Here is an 18,382-nt window from a genome sequence, read left to right as displayed (position 1 = left end):
GAAAACCTCAGTCATAATCGGCCTGTACAGCTTGCAAAATGGAGTTCGCACTGCCGGGTTTGCTTCGAAAGTGCAGTCGGCGTATAGTTGAGGGAGGGTGTTGGCCAACTGTTGCTGGATGGATTTGGTGTCAGTGTGATGTGTTTAGCTCTGAGGTTATACTTTTTCAGCTAAGGCCACCTCACACTTTCCACTGGCACATTCATATGCAAATAGTGTCTGATAGGGTAAGAGCTAAGCAGATAGAACTGCGCACAAACACTGAGAGAGCCATGTTAAAGGTCATAACAGGGAGAAACCAGAGAGAATCTTTATAAAAATGGATATGGTTTGAAATCTTCTGTTATAAATAACTGGCTGTTTATAAAGGCAGCTTACTAGGTCCCATTTCAATTAAGCTGCTACCTAAGTAAACAGAAAGGCAGCTCCTAGTTTTTGTAACAGAGCATGTGTCTTACTGCAGCATAGCTGAAAAATTAGATGCTTTTTCAACATTTTTCAACATTTTTTCCTTCTTATGAATAGATTTTGGTACACTCATGACTATCTTGTATGTTGTTTTAAAAACAGCAAATTTCATAGTTTAAGAATAGCCACATCTTAGATCAGCCTGATCACATTAATCACAATCAATAAGCTAGCATGAAATTAACTGTCATCCGTGTGCAAAAACCAATCAGATCAGCCCATCAACTCACACACTTAAAAGGTCGCAATGTGATAGGCTTTCATTAGGATTATTGCCATTTCATTTCCATAGAATTATCTCGAGCAGGCATAATGAAATGAGATGTGCTGCTTGGATGAACAGAATTATAAACATTCAGCCAGTGACAGGCATCAACCATGAGTTTCCTTTCTCACTCGATCTCCTCTTCTTCGTGATGTCCACTCGAACACTCAAATAAGCGTCATGGATCTGTGTTAATGACAACGCTGTCGGGACCTTTTGCTGAGAAAGCCATTCCCTCACAGCCAACTTAAAACATATCTGATTTCTGCTTTTGATGTTAATCAGTCATTTTTCATGGGTTATAAAGAAGTGGAGCAGATGTAAATTGGCGTGTGTTTGTCAGGAAGGCGTGTCAGCAGAATTTGTGTGTGCAAGTGTGTTGCTGAGTGGACTGTAGCAGGCAGCCAGTGTGAGCTCCTGTAATTTCCCAGGTGTGCTGCACAGCTGGGTCACAGGCTCATTCTCCTTCATCACACATTTAACCTGCACTGACTCAGCTGAAGCTGTTTTGAGCATCTTCAGCAGGTGAATGCACAAGCTGCATGTGTACTGTAAAAGACACTGTGGCTGAACTGAGTCATGGAGGTATAGAAGATTCATTACCAGTTCTTGTTTCATAAAGTTTTCTTATTAAATCTCAAGAAAAAAAAAAAAAAAAAAAACAGTTTTAGAACTTTAAAGTCCTGAAACAGGATATTTAATGAGAAAAAAAGGCTTGATTTCATCCATCTGGAATAAATTGACGTGCAGATTACGTGCCAGAATAGAGCCGGATTGTTGGAAAGGAGGGGTTGAAAAAGTATGAGGGAAGACATGACGTCAGCCAAAAAAGGCGAGTTGTTTCAGAGGCGGAGCATTTGCTGTGAAACAATCTGTATTGTATAAAGCGATATATAAATAAAGGTGACTTGACTTAATTTTCTTACATTTATGTTTAAATACAATAATATTAATATTAGAAGATATAATATAATTTTTATATTTTAAAAAAGAATAAAAAAAAAGAAAAATAGGCTACAAGATAAAAACAGATGAATTTCTGTTTGGAATAATATGCACCATTGAATCATACACAAGAAGACCAGGAACATAAATTAAGGAAGTAATATTAATATATATATATATCAATTTTTATTTAATGTTGACTGTAAAGGTGAAGCATGTATTTTCGGTGACAATAGCAGCATAAATATTGCAAAATTAGCAACTCTAATTTGGTACTGCCAGTAGAAATTACACACATTTTATCCTAATTGTGGTAAGCCAATTATAAAATCTTAGTGTAAATAAAAAAACAAACAATTATTTGATTATCAGCTTGTCTTACATTTCATATTGATTTATCGGTCCATTGATGGTACTGTATAATAAGTCAAACTGTCAATTTAACAGGTTTTTATCTGCGGTGAGACACCTGTACCCTTCCTACAGGCTCAGGTCTATCCTTGTGTGGGCTCATCAAACTCCCTCTGTTGTATTCCACTGCACACATGAAAGCATTTCATTAATCCCCCTCAACCAGCAACTTTAATTACCACTGTACTAATTACATCAAATCACTGACATCTCCATCTGATACGGCAGGGACTTCAAAGACTAATTGTCTTCGAGCTCTGCGTTTTGGGAAGAAAGCACTGAACAGAAATACCAACCGCATGTTCTGTGGCTCTGTCTCATTCTGTGGCTCATATTATGTGTCAAGCTAACATTTCTGACTGTTTATTCATTGTTTTTTCCTCTCTCTCTCTGTCTGTTTGCAGTACGACAGTGAAAACATGTTCATGAGTATGCCAGAGCCCAGCCAGGACTTTGTGCCAGGGAACCAGGTGGGTTAATTACTGCTCACTCCTTTTGTTTTAAGTCGTAATTAAACAAGTTTAAGCCGGCGCATCACAAATTAGAGCCACTATCAGTCGCCACCATAATCAGGAGCTATTATAACATGTAAACAAAGCATTTAAAGCTTAATGAAATGAAGCTTTAATGCATATTGTCGCAGGCTTTCATTTCCTCCATTTACACTTTCATTAAAAACGACACACAGTATGGACTCCACACAAGGCCGTGGGTTTATAAAAGGCAGACTGCAGCGCTTCAGTGCAATTCTCCTCTAGTTACTCATCGAAAGGGAAGTTTATTTCAGGATACTTGCACTTATTCGAACAACCAAGATAAAAAGCTGTTTCATCAGTGAGTCGAGCTTTGCCGACTTATAAAAAGCACAGCTTGATTAATTTTTTTAACTAAACATGCAGTTCGGTGCATTAAGGTCAAGGGTGAACATGCCTTCTTGAGGAGTGCAGGTTGTCTTACGGGACCTTCTACACATTTGCCTAATGAATTAAGGCTACAGGTTAATTAGCGCCCCTTAGGACACCTGCCACATTCTGCTGTAGGGAAGTGAATGTGAATGTGATGCACTGTAGATGGACTGATCATGTGTGCACATGCAAACTAGTACGTTTAGAGTCGAACTTTAGGATTTTTCTCCCGGCTAGTTTTATCAGCCAGCAGCAGGCTATGTATGATGCTGCTGCTCTATTAAAACATTTCCTTCCTGCTTTTGTCATGAGCTGTTTGGGTTTGTCCTGTTTTTATAGATGCATTGATCTGAACTGTGCTTGCATTCTATTAAATTTAAGCAAGCTACATTTTGACATTTGAAACTTCGAATACTATACACAATGGGATGTAGAATAATTCTCGAGGTTAAAAACAACTTTTCTGCAAAGCGCCTCGACGCAGTAAACACAATGAATTCAATCTGTTTGTGGATCACAGAGTTTGGCCTTTAATGTAAGACATGTAGAATGTAATGTGCCATAGCTCCCGCTCTAAAATAACTCCCTCCCTCCCCATCTCACTTGTGTTTTTCTCATTACAAGTTAAAAAAGTGTTATGAATAATTATTCCAGTTGATAAAGTAAATTTAATAATGAAACACGTTTTAAGAAAAAACTGTCCATATGGTTTGGCAACCTGCTCAAAACATCTTCTGTCTTTTAGTTTGACATAAGTAACGTTTAACAGGTCCCTGTTCTCCTGAAATGTGTGAAGGTGCAATTCACACCTTTCTCACACGTCGAAAATTGTATATTTAAACTTAATCATGAACACGTTCGCTTGCAGTTTGACAAAGTTGTAGCTCTTTGTGCAATAACAAAAAATATATTTAAGTTTGCTGGTCAAACGTGGGGCTTGATGGTCAACCAACTGACTTGTTAGGACAATTATTTCAACTACAATATGTAATATAATAATAAATTAATAATAATATAATTTAACAGCAAATTAGTGTTACTGATTTTTTTTTTTGAAAGTGTAATCTAATCTTATATCAGTGGACAAATATATGAGTTAATAGTCAGCTGAAACTAAATGCTAATTGTTGGTTTCCACTGACTTGCCTAATTATGATATTATGTTGAGGTTACATGCTTTGCTTTGTGTTTGAAAAGTCATGTTCATGTTCAGCACAGGACATATCTTATGTGAGTCCTAAAAGCTCTTCAATAAGCATTCACAATACATTGTGATATAGAGAATTAGTGGGAATTACAGTCTAACCTGTAGGCTGTAGAGACTAAGCCCAGTGGTGTTATGGCTCTCAATAGGACGAGGAAAAATAAATAAATGATATTTGACTCATGAATTATTCAGCACACTGTAGCAAATGCATTCAGCAGAATGTAAAGGAAAGTGCACTAAATTATAGGTCACTTACTTTTTTCAGAGTTACTTCTTTTAACACGAAAAGCTGCATACGGTCCTATTGAGCCATTACATAGCCTGAAATTGGTTTAAAATGTGCATTGTCTGCATTGTGCATCCCTGGTCACTGTGTTTAAGGTGCTCGCGCTGCATGTTTGCTACAGCTTTAATGTGGGTGGAGATAAAAGATGCATTGAGAATCTAAAGAACACAGAGCTAAAAAATGGATTGAAGAGTGATGAAAGTTGAAAGTTGTGATGAGTCTTGCATGAGCATGTTTCTTGTTACCCTGCTGTGTCGGTTGACCCCTTGGCCTTGCATCCCACTGTAGTTCCGCGTACCTGCCAGTCCCAGCCAGACGCAGCACAGCAACAAACAGGCCGGCGGCCACTGGAAAAGAGAGACCCCTACACACACGGACGGCCACCGTCTGACATGGGTAAATAACCCCACACCAACGCCGACCAGATGCCCATCACTGCAAAATAACATCAACTGACGATTTTTGTGTGTGTCTCATCCATATGGACCCTTTTTACATTTACGGGTTTGGAAAACGGAAGTGGCTGATGACTATTTATGCACTATAAAAACACTACTTTGTATACGTAATTTAAAGATAAAACACTTTCAATTAAAATCAATCATTTTAAAGGCTACAAGTGAAGTTTGGCATTACAACATTGTAATGTACAATATGAAAAATAGATATTCATTTTGAGATTTGCTACAGATTACATTTAACAGTTTTATTAAATTATTAGAGTTTTTAAAGATTCATTTAAGTGAGCGTTAGATGAAGCAAAAGACATTTAATATAATGTAAAAATAGAGTAGATTAGCAGCACAACAAGTAAATATCAATTATTGACCAATAACGGTAAATTTAATAAATCTCTTACGTTTTTTTGACTTTCTAAAAGAGTTAATCAAAAGAAAATGAAAATTAATAAATGAATAGAGAGATAGATTACAACAATTTGCTGTCGCTTCCTCAGCAGCTGTATTTGAAATCGTCTGTGAAGGCGCTGTAGTATAACATGGCATATTAGCGTATCAAAATGTCTTACACAATATGAAAATGAAACTAGCTAGCTAGCTAACTAACTAACTACAGATAAACCAAGAAAATAATCACAGTTTCTAATTGAAGAGATATAGCTTCTAAATTAATTTGTACACATCTTTTTCACAATTTAAATGTTATCGGTTATTCTGGTCGCTAATGTTAATTTAGAGAATGTTGTGAAGCGACGCCTTAAACTCCTTTGCAGCAGTACTTACTAGTTAGCTAGATTTTCTTCTTTTAATTCCAGAGTTATATGACACAAAAGGGTCCTGCTATTTTAACTTTATATTAAATTATGTACATTAAGAGAGAGAGAGAGAGAGAGAGAGAGAAGCTAACCTGCTAAATTAAAGTGGAAAATACATCAAAGTCTGTGAAAAGGGTCCATTGTACTTTATACAGTCTTTAGACGATGTCTGTCCCTGCATCCTGCAATCCATTGTTGTGTAGATCACACTTTTATTTGCCATTGAGCTCCACATTGATTTCACATGTATGAATAGGATTGCTGTAATCTTAGAGCTGCTTTGAGTCTAGCACTACTTTTATGTTTCCCTTTGAATCTTAAAACTCCCTTTGTAGATATTACTTCCTTTTGCTTATGAGCTGCAGTCTCTCAGCTGTTTTCGTGCTTCCTTGCATCTCTCTCCTTCTCTCTCTTTCCCTCTTTTGGGAACAGGTAATTGCTTTTATTGGCAACAACAGTTGAATTCACCTTGACCTCGGTGTGTGGTACGTAGCCACAAAGCTTTCTCCTGCTTTTAAACACACATTAACCGAATTAGAGAGAAGTGTACCCCTGTGCCTATTTTAAACTTCACACTCAGGAAGCTAAAACTGAAGCTGAAAACCATCCGCAGCTCCAGTGCTGAAGGCAAAACATGTACTGCAATTGTGTCTTTTAATCTGCTCTATAATACGAAACAAAGGCAACCTGGAAAGCGGCCAAGGCCAAGTGTAAGGATCATGGTTTTTAAATGAATGGTTGCTGAAGTCCTTTTGGTTTGATCTGTTAAACTGTAGGTTGATTTTAAAGATCTAAATGCTGCCGCGGTCTGTGCACTGGTATGAGCAACACTGTTACTCTCATAAGCCGGTCCTCAGAGCGATGGGTTGAGATCAATGATGTTGAGTGTACCGTTAAAGATGTAATTTATGTGCATAGATACTGAAACTAGAGGTGGCCTTTCACATCGCTGCAGTTGGAATAGCAAAGCATCGCGTGCAGGGGTTAAATTGGGATTTTGGAGGTGGGGGAACCTTAAGATCTCGTAATGAAAGCCATTTTGCTCTCACGAAATGGAGCCAAAATTTGTGTAGTGGAGCAAACAAAAACTGGTCTAGATCAAACATACAAAATGGAATGTATAGACAAATAAACTGATTAGCTTTTTGTTCTTCTTTCAAAGGTGTTGAAAAGCCATTCTGGCGCAATTTTATATTTGATAGACAAATATACATATATATATATAAATATTAGGCTATGGGGGGCTAGTTGTAATTTTTAATTCAGTTTCTGTATTGACACATACCTTAAAGTCTCGGTTACAAAAAAAAAGCTTGATATTGCCCAGAAAAAGATACAGTTCAACATGCTATAGCGAGGCATGTTGTCACACTATATGGTTTAAGTTGTTTCAGTGGAATATGCCATTAAGTAGCCATTAAATAGCCTATTTTCAAAAAAGATTAAATAGTAAAAGAATTATGAACTATATATATGTAACTATATATAACCTCAAAAAGTGGTTTTCGGGCCGACCAACCCCGACCGAGGCATGGGGGGAAAATATGTATATTATATTATTATATTATATTAAAAGGTACATTCTTATGAGCATCCCTTTTTGATAACATTGGCTTTAAATAATGTAAAATATTTAGTTGTTTGAAATTTAACTTGAGATCAGAGCTGGTGATGAGAGGGACTTTTTTATAAAGAAAACGGGCATGTGTTAAAACGACATTTAAAAACTTCTGTTAATCTCTTTGAAATCTGCATGCCTTTTTGCCTTCAAAACATCCCCACTGACTGACAACACTTTTGAAAGCCTCGTAGCTGCTTGAAGCGACAAAATGTGATACCGTTATCCATCTGAGCATCTCTGCAAGTGGAGATCCGTTCCTCTCTGAGAGACATAACAATAATAACAGCCCAGAAGAAAAAAAATAAACTGAATCAATTAAATGTTAAAATACATAGAGCATTCATAGGCCAGACTGCAGCTCAGCACTGTCTGTCTGCACACAGGTTCTCTCCTATCTTACAATCTCCTCATTCCCCCTTCTTCCAACCCCAAACCATGTATTTCTTGGCCATGAAATAAAAGCCACATTTATTAGCCCAAAATGGCGGAGTGTTGAGCGCATGTCAGCCCACAAGCGCTCTGTATCAACGTTTATTTATTTTAAATGCAGCAGCAAGATGAAGTAGCGTGTGCCAGCGATGCTAGATAAAGCCGACTACAGCATACACTCAGCGAACACTAAAAATATACACACTTCTCATATTTCTGGACTACGCTCAAAGACACTACTTGTGAAAGCCCTCACTTTGACTCACAGAACGAGCAATGTTCGCTTAACAACTCTTGGTTTTTGTTTAAACCTGATAAGTGTTTAACAATCACATTTGGTTGAAATTGTCTTATCTGTGTTATAGAAGATGCAATGCGGCATTCAGGAAGTGCATTTGATGTTAATACTATCCCTAACTATAAGAGCAGCAGAGACAGTTGCGATATGTTATTTGTTTGTTTCTTGCACAGAATGTATTTGCCCGCCGCAATGGTTTGACATGTATATAGTCTCTGATGAGGGGGGTTGTCAGATTTCTGTGTGGGTTTATATAGAGTTGCTCGTATCCATCCCCCACCCCCCTCCCCCCAGATGTTGCAGAGCTCTTGGGGGACCAGGGAAAGCTGTGCATTTTAAACATGCATAAACTAACCTTGTGCTCTCTCCTGGGAATGAAGAGGCCCGTTCTTACATGTGTTTTTTTTGTGTATTTCAGACATGTTCAGAAATGTTCTCTTGAGCCAAACTAATGTTCCTATACAACATATTTCTTACATATTTCAACAGTAGTATATCTTAAATAATCGCACAAATAATTCTAGCATTGTATTTCTCATAATATGCATTATTCAGAGATATTCATGAATTGCATATTCATGCATGCATGAGCTTTAAGCTGCTCAAAGGCACTGATGCAGCGTGCCGGACAGGGAGTGGTCGCTCGTGGACCGTGCCTGTATGCTTTGATCCCATTCGGGTTATAAGACACGCCGGGTGTGATGCCGCAGCTCGGGTCAGACAAGGCTTCGCACGCTCTCATGTCACCTCCATTAAACAAAGTAGAAACCTCCTCCAAAATGCTTGACCTTGATGCTAGCACAAGACAGACAAGCCCTTCTGCATTTATCCAGAAGCTCTCAACAGTAATCGGCAGCTCAGCGAGTCCGAGGTTGTTTTGGGGGCCCGGCCAAAGAATGTTGCATTCAAATGATCACTGCCCCTGGGTCCCAGAGGTATTCATTACAGGCTGAATTGCTTTCGTTGCCTCTCTCACACAATCCCAGACTAGATGGCAAATGAAAAGCCGATTGGGGAAAAAATAGGGCACCTTATTAAGTTTAACTACTGTAGCATTTAACCTGACATCTTCATTATTCAAAATTACATTATAAAAAAGCTGCCTCATCTGCAGGCGCAGGTTATCGTTGTTTACTCTTCCTTTTGCTGTTCTTTGGCAATTTAATTGGTTGAAGGGCATGACAACATGTTGGAGCGCTCCTCGTGCCACATGGAGCTCTGGGTAATGATCCACAGCCAATCCTGGAGTGATCATTTAAATAGAGTAGTTTTGTTTCTGCGAAAGGCAAATACCTTAAAGTGTTGCCCAGAAAAAAAAAACCTTTTGAAAAGTTGCACCTAATGCCCCTTTCACACAGAAATGGCAGTAAATTACCGTAAAATTACTAGAACGACTTTACCAGTAAATAAACAAATATGCTGTTCACACAAGCAACTGCGTTCTGGCTTTATACCGTTAAGAGACCATTCACACATCAGCACCAAAATACCGGTAAATTCTGTGATGTCAGTCATCGGAAAATTATCTTTAAACTCTGCGCCGTTGTCTTCATTAGCCCGCATGAGGAGAAGCGCTTTCGTTTCACTATCTGTTCAATTTGACAGCATTATTTTTGAAGGCTCGAGCTGTGAGACATGGCGCAGCGGTCAAAGATGTCCATCTAGCGCATATTTACATAGAAAAACTATTAAAAAGCAGCGGTGCTTACTGTAAATGCCGCAGAGTAATCAATCTCAATAAGAACTTTATGATTGGCCCAAAGCAGTGCATTCAGATCTCGTACATACTCATACCGGTAATCTTCATTCTTTGTTCACACACAGCATTATACCAGTAATTTACTTGTAATGGTACAACTTCTCATACTGGTAAATGGCCAGAACTGATTTACCAGTATTTTAAAACCTTCCTGATAGCGGGATGCTTGGCGCTCTTTATTTTTACTGACTTTTTTTCCTATTCTACATATTTTAGTAATCATCATAAATTAGGTATCATATTCCATATTTGGCAACTGTTTTGTGATAGAAGTGATCTTCTGACAGAAATGTATTAATTCGTCACTGGAGAACACGTCACAAAATATGTAATGGAATATGGGTGTCACCAGGCGGCTATTTTTGGTATAGCACCTTAAAATCTTTTGGAACTTAAATTTTTGTGATATCAACTTCAAATTTGGAACACAACTTGGTTAGACATATGGCTTTTATAGCAATTTTATAGTAAAAATTATTTTGGGAAATATATTTTGTATAAAATACAAAATGTTTAGTACAGTACATTTGTTTCACAGTAAACTTAAACTTTTATAACTTTTTTACACTTTCATTTTTTTAAGTGAGTGTCTTCTTTAAAAAGAGACAAACCTGTATTCCAAAGCATTTATGAATTACAGCCATTTAAGTTTGGAAAGTGCATTTTCACATTTATGCAGTAAAGGGATAAATGCCCAAGAGAAAAGACACAGTTAATTTAATACTCATTGATATTTTTGCGCAGATACTGGGGAATATTGTCACATTTTATGGGGTAAATTGTCACAATGAAAATGCCACTGTCAATTATAGGAAGTAGCCTACTGTTAAAATCATTAAAACAATTTTGAAACACAAAACAATCAATGAATCTTGTGCCGATATAAAATGTTTCAAATGTGACAACTTACCAGAGTAAAATTCACAAAAATTAATAATAAAAAATAACTTTTATTATTAAGAAAATTAATAATAACCAAAAAACAAGAATGCATTTATTTTTCTACGTTTATTTAAAATGTTTTTGTTCTTTTTCATATAATTCATCATATTTATAAATGTTTTTATTATTACTAAAATGATTAAAAAATGATTATTCGAAATTGAAGTGGTTAGGGGTTTGAAACCAATATACAAAACCACAGCTAGAGATAAAAAACATTTGATTTAAAAACTGGAATACAGCTTCCCCAGTTGACAACTAGCCTCAGTCTCACCCATCCTTCTAAATCGTCAGAATCGTCCTAAATTTGTTTTAATGCATTTTGTGGCATAATGATGGAGCGTATATCTTATCTCAAAATGCGCTTTTTCTCATCCACCTCATATCTCAGTACATGTGCTCTTCTTTCATAATGACGAGCTGATTTACGCCTGTCAAGATGGAAGGCTTATAAACAATTCACATCTCCATTGTGAGGCTGCAGTAATTTAATGCATAATTTCTGCTGGTGAAGCATTTCTGCCACTCATTCTCTACACTATGTTAAAAACACAAGAGTTCTCTCTCCTTTCTTTCCTTATTGTCAGTGTAAACCGCATCAGATCCATGACTATTCCCCAAGTTTACTTCACTTTCCCCCTCCGCTGTGAAGCTTTGATTGACTGCTGGCTGTGAAGTCGCCCATAGACAATGATTCCATACAGCCATCATGACCATCATCAGTAATTGATAGTAGATTTAAATGACTCTCCTGCTCATTTGCCATTCATCTCCCACCAGTCCCATTACCCTTGTGCTATTTGACAGGCAATCACCTCCCTGAGAGATTTGTTGTCCAGTCGAAATGATGTCACACGAAAATGGACAAGGACTTGCACGTTGTGGATCTCAAATTTGTCATTTTCTTCTCCTTCCCCTCCTTTGCATGTAATGTGAATGAGGGTTGGTCGGAAACTATGTGTCATCCAAAGTCCTCATTTACACTGAAATTGTTGTTTTTCTTCCATGTTCCATTTATTGTTAAATGAAAGATAGCCTTTTAGAGGAAAACCGCACACCTAAATTATGTTAAAATTTTACGTAGCGATCTGAATGTAGCTGAATTATGAATAGTAAACACTGAACTGAATGTACAGCAATTGTGTGGGTAATTTCCCACAATCCTGACTCAGAATTTATTTTCATTTATACATATGTATTATATATATATGACTCAGAATATATTCATTTAGTTCATTTCGAATGATCTGATTCAGGTTTCATTAGATGATACAAAAATATTGAAATGACCAACAACATGACTACAGATTGAAAAATGAAGGATGTTTAAACAAGAGGTTGGAATTGGAAAAATTAACTGACTCGTAGCACATTGCTTCAGAAAACGCATTTATTCAGATTAGCTGGAACTTTTTTTGCAGTTTCCAGTTCAATAAATAGATGAGCATCAGATGACAGCATGTTTTGATATGTTTGTACTCGCGGCCTCATCTAACGTCTTCTTTTTCACAACAAAAACACACAGATGTAGGAAATGTTTGCAATACAGTATCTCTTAATTTTTGTGCATTTCACTTTTTTTCAGAGCCACACACCACAGCACAGGGTTATTTATTTCCTGTGTTCTCTTTCTTGGCTGCCTGTTTACGCACCTCAGTGTCACAAAAAAAGGAAAGTGTAAAAAAAGAAAGACAGGATACCAAGAAACATCATGTACCGTTAGAACACATAAACAATCGCACCTCGACTCGAGCCGACAAAACTGTTATCCATTCCTGCTCTTATTTATTTATATCATTTTTACCTGAAAATAATCATTTATTTTCCTTCTTTCGACGATAATTACACAAATAAGTACATTACTCGCATGTATCAACAGCAATGCAAGCCACTGCAAACAGTCATCTTGTTCTATGTGATTTATTTTTTTTCATTTGGCAGTCAAATCATTCCTCTAAGGGCCTTACTGTATGAATTATGCCAGCATATTTCCCGCAAACAAACGCAGACATCTGTGAGGCACAACACAATCAAATATGCAAATGAGCATGATACATTGGCTTTTAGAGGCAGAAGTAGGAAGCTCATTAAAACGATTATTGCAATCCTTAAAAGTAACAGTTGGACCGTTATTTGAGTTGAGTTTGAATTTGGAACCAATTTCATACCTAATTGCCTGTAGTTGGCTGTCTGACAGGTTCATTTAGTTTGCTGCAAATAAAAGCTATGTATTAGAGATAATAAAGCAGCAGAAAAGAGAAGCCCCTTTCAAGGTAAAAAAAAAAAAAAAGAAAGAGAGAGAGAGGGGGATCGTTTGAGTCATTTCGAGTCAGAGGCTGAGGCACATTCACGGTTAGCGTTTCGTGAAGTGTTCGCCGTGATGTGTTTTCCGGCTTGCCTTTGGTACCAATGATAAACTTCATCTCTATGCCTTCTGATAACTGTATATATTTTTCTACAGTATTTTACTCCAAGGGAGTGTTTACCGAATAATTTATGATTTTGCTTGGATTTGTACAGCCTTTCATCTCCTTATCTGCTTTACATCTTTTTCATCACAGTCTAAACTGACAGGGGCTGGAGGAGGCAGCGTGCAGGACGGGCTGTTTTAAGGCAGCCAAAGCAAACTTCACAGCCAAGCGCAAGTGACTGTTCAGCCTCATAAAAGCAGCCTTTTGTTATAGTCTAATGAGATTGATTGACCATTTGCATATAATTTTACTTCCTCAAAGGCTCAAATAGTATGAATGGATCACTGTAATGTGCAGTGCACTTTGATGTACTTTATTCAGCATTTGATTTGCTGCGTATATAGTTGTGATTAGTCTTTTTTCTGTTATTGATACAGCGTGAATCATTGCCATAGCAGGATCGCTTCAGTGGCAGAATATAGAACATCAAAGAATGTTGGTTTTCAACAAGATTTTTCTGTTTGTGCTGTAACCCATTTCATTCTCTTATTTATAAGTATCAAATGGACAGTCTGTCCTTGTTCTAGCCTACGGGTGACCCCCTGTTGTGCAGTATTTCAAACTAACTGTTTGGAAAGCCTTTTCATGCTGCCTTTGGAGACTCTCTGACAAGAGTGCTCATTGCACTTCACCATCTATTCACTCGCTTTTCCATTTTAAAGTTACAATGTCATTTTTAAAATTTGATACCCTCTTTATCAGGTTATTTTATATTTACCTCTGAATAAATGATAATAGACGTGAAAAATGCATTGTATTCATCATCACTGATGACCAGTCAGAATCCTCTTTTGAATAAGATTGTGGTTTTGTAATCAGCCAATCAGTGTTCTGACAGGTCACGTAACCTTTGTGTGCTGTGTCTCTGTTCATTCCAACAGTCCTACCCAGTGCCCAGTCTTGGGGACGAAGACTTCAACATCCCGCCTATCACTCCTCCCACCCTCCCCGAACACATGCTGGCACACTTGCCCGAGTCTGAGTCCGGAACGTACCATCACCTTTGCCCCCCTGTCTCCCAGAACGGACTGCACCCCTTTCACCTGCAAGGAATGGACCTGTCCGGCATGTCGGTCCCCAACATGTTGGGCCAAGATGGCGGTCTGCTCACCAACTCCCTCTCAGTGGTGAGTACTGGTGCTCTCTGTCTAAGACCTGAGGCGTATGGAAGCCTGTTTCTGCCTAAAAGGGTAATTAATGGATACGGTTTAAAAGTAGTAGTCATACTGCGAGATACAAAGCCAAAATTATGAGAAATAAAGTCACAATTGCATGATTTAAAATCCCATTGTGACATATAAAGTCACATTGTCATAAAGTGACACAGCAGCAATTGTGAAATATAACGTCACATTTAGTGATTTTGAGATAAATCACATTGTAATTTATAAAGATGAAATTATGAGAATCAAAGTTTCTATATGTCACAAAAGCATTTAGGTACATTGCAAGATATTATATATATATATATATAAATAATATATATATATATATAGTGTGTGTGTATATATATATATATATATATATATATACTGTATATATATATAGAAACTATGATATATAGAATATATATTTGATATATAGAAACTTTGATTCTCATAATTTCATCTTTATAAATTACAATGTGATTTATCTCAAATTGCATCTGAAGTATATATATATATATATATATTAGAGGTGGGCATAGATTAATTTTTTTAATCTAGATTAATCTAGATTAATTTTGAAATTAATCTAGATTAATCTAGATTAAAATGGCTCATTTGAATTCTGCCGAAGGCATTCAGAGTATGTGTGCTACCCAAATAATGACTATAAAAGTAAGTCTTTGAGAACGGGTTTCTCAAGCCAGGTGGCGCATTAGACCAGGTGCTCATCTCCTGTTTCCAAAATGCATCACAAACTGCTTGAGAAAGCTGTTCTACTCATAGACTGTAAAAGGTTACTACTGTACTGTTACCGTCCGTAGGCAACATTAGGTAGGCCTATGTTATTATCAACTACTATAGGCTATCAATTAGGGATGGGCGATATGGCCTAAAATCCATATTGTGATATACATTGCAGCCTCTTGCGATAACGATATTAAAATAAAACCATTTCAGAACAGGTTACACAGACCCTGCTAAACAACTGCTGGTTTTTTTTTTTTTTTTTTTTTGAAAGGGTGTATGTAGTTTTGAGAACATATATTGTGCAAAACTGTAAGTATACAACATAATTTTGCAGATAAATCAAATTTAAGTACACTAGCTGCAGAGACTTAAGTAGGTCTAATGTTTATTATGGCTTGGAGCTTATGAAACCCCAAATTTAAAATTAGAATATTGTCTAACTGATGTCTTTTCAGTTAAAAAGAAACACAACAAGGATTCTTAAAATCGGGCGCTTTTAATAAAAAGAGATTATGTGCTACACCACTCACTAAGATATATTGGGAATAATACGCGCGCGCTGGTATTCAGTGATATGTTTCGTTTTGAATTTGAGGTGGTAGAACGGATTAGTCGTGTGTTAACTTACCGAACTGTTACACCACACAGTCTACGTCGGACGGCTTAAATACAAACCAAGTCCAAATAATGGATGTTGCATGGATCTTTTACACCAGCTTTCACTTTCAGCCGTGTTTACTTAAGATGACGACGAATATGATGCGTTGCAGCCGGGTGTTCCTCGCGGCCGCGGGTAGATTGCGTCATCATAGCTTGTGTAGCTTGAGCCAGCTCCCAACGCTCCCAACCCAACTTGGAGAATAGATTAACGGCGATATTTTTTTTATCGCGCGATAAGAGTCTCGCGTTAACGCAGCGCGTTAACGCCGATAACGGCCCACCACTAATATATATATATATATATATATATATATATATATATATATATATATATATATATATATATATATATATATACACACATATACACATGTATATATGTATATATATATATATATATATATATATATATATATATATACTTCAGATGCAAAAGTCCATCTGCCATTTTTCTTTTAAATGAGCATTTTTATCAGGCTCCTATGTTTAGGTATTTTCAAAAATGTCACTGATAGAGTAAAATTAAAAACATACATATGCTCATTTAAAAGAAAATGTCAGAAAAATGTCAGACGGATGTAGAGGGTTTTGCATCAAGAGAAAGCAGTTACAGTTACCTATTTTACATATGTTGTGCTCTGAGGTGGAAATGTGCTTCCATATAATATAGTATGGAAAGGTACCAAAAATACTGTTTCTCTGTGTATGGAGGAAATTCCACTGTAAGATGCACATGCTCTCCTTTGAGATGTCACTAATGCATTTTGCATGACAGAATTACGCAACAGCAAAGTCGTTTCAGTGCCCAAACAATGATTTAATTGACACCAATGAAACACCTCAACAGAGATTATAAGAGGTTGGAGCGGCATATAGAATGATTGAGATAGCACCCAGCAAATGAGAGCTAATGTGATTTAACGCACAGTGAAACAATGCCAAATTCCCCGTTGGATTAAGTTAATTAAATATAATTTAGCATCAAGGCACTCCCCCTAATGCATTCTGCTTGCCATGTAGCTGTACTAGATAGTTGTACAGTACATTCAGAAACTGTAGATTTTAAAAAATGAACATTTGAATCCTAGAAAAATAAATAAATCAGAAGTATATGGTTATCGCAATATAATAATTCATTATTAGGATATCTGTGCATGACATTATTTATATTAAGATTATTATATTAGATTTAATATTTGATATAAAGATAGATTACATGAAATAAAATGATTTTATTTGGTTTGCTAACTTATTTTTTCACCTTATGCTTCTCTTGTCTTTTTCTTGTATTATATTGATATCAATTACAGACATCTACAAATCGCTGCCACTTCTGCAGAAATGAAACCCAAACCTTAAATTTTGGTTAAGTGCAAGAAACCTCATAATGTTATTATGACACTTATGAAGTGTTGGTGAGCTGTGACTAACTGTGGTTGAAGGTGAATGCGAGATGTGCTGCTGATCTGACGCTCGAGTCAAACTGAAACTTCTCCTCTTCATCATCTCTCACCTATTGTTTTCCACATACTTCATGTTTGGTGGCCAAACCTAAATATTGAGCCTTGTTTTTGTGCATTTAAAAAAAAAAAAAATCTTGACCTTTATTTATTTGCTATTCGCACAAATGATTTATCGGAAGGCGAAATTACAACTGCCGTAAGAGGGAAAAATGGTACGACCAATATTTTCGATTCCTTTGTTACTCTTTTTGGGAAAATGCACCTTCGTAGTGCCCCTCTTAAACTTACATCAAATAGATTTTTAAAGAATAACATACACATGGGTGGGTAAAAAAAAACACACAGAGTGACATGCACACTGAAAGATATTGAGATTCACAAAGGCATTTGTTCTTTTCACCTTAATGTTCTCAGTGCTTGGAGAACATCCATTTAGAGCGGCTATGAATTATGGTTGCCAGGCAACGGGACAGAGAGCTTGTAGCTGCAGTGGAGAATGAAAGAGCTAGCTGATGGAATTAATTTTCTCTCAGCATTAGCCTGTTGGAGCTGCCTTCTCTGGTGGAACAGAGAGTGCATTTATGTGCCTCTCACATTTTGCATTCATTGTATAGGTCTCAGAGCTTGCATTGTTTAGCCAGCAGAGATAGTTGAGTGAAATGTGCTTCACCTTAAAAACTATTAGATTAAAAGGAAAATTATCTCATAAGGTTTCACCATCCCTCCCCCTCGTTCCGTTAAAAAGAATGAAAGTAAATGCCAGAGAATAGCTAAATGGATCCCCTAGTCCCGAGAAACGAGGAAGGCTTCTTTTTAAACGTATAATGTGAGAGATGAGATCTCATCGGGCCGTTCTGATGAGCTCGGTGATTCGCATGAAACGCGACGAATTTATTGGAAATGCTCAGGTGAAGTTTGCTTTCCAGAAAGCCACATGTCCGCTTAAATAAGCACAAGTTGATGTGTGTAAAATGTGCAAATCTAAACAGAGCTGACAGCGGAGGAGAGAGAGAGAGAGGGCGTGAGCGGTAAAAAGCTTCGAGATCGTCCATCATCAGCGCAAAAGCCACTAAATCCTCATCCA

The 18,382-nt window shown here is 37.0% G+C and overlaps 1 protein-coding gene across 2 annotated transcripts in view; it reads left to right on the top strand.

Annotated features, from left to right (window-relative positions):
- The window catches only part of tox (thymocyte selection-associated high mobility group box), a 58,868-nt gene that overhangs the window by 28,747 nt on the left and 11,739 nt on the right, over positions 1-18,382 (top strand). Inside the window, exons 2-4 of one of the 2 annotated variants that reach the window (XM_079875676.1) lie at positions 2,494-2,559; positions 4,776-4,883; positions 14,162-14,407. In XM_079875676.1, coding sequence (XP_079731802.1) covers positions 2,494-2,559; positions 4,776-4,883; positions 14,162-14,407 — 420 coding nt within the window. The remainder of the gene's footprint in view (positions 1-2,493; positions 2,560-4,775; positions 4,884-14,161; positions 14,408-18,382) is intronic. The other variant, XM_079875677.1, reaches the window with a different exon arrangement.

This window comes from Squalius cephalus (assembly GCF_949319135.1).
Source record: "Squalius cephalus genome assembly, chromosome: 7".
Lineage (NCBI taxonomy): Eukaryota > Metazoa > Chordata > Actinopteri > Cypriniformes > Leuciscidae > Squalius > Squalius cephalus.
Note: the sequence above shows the minus strand (reverse complement) of the source record. Positions and strands in the feature narration are given on the sequence as shown.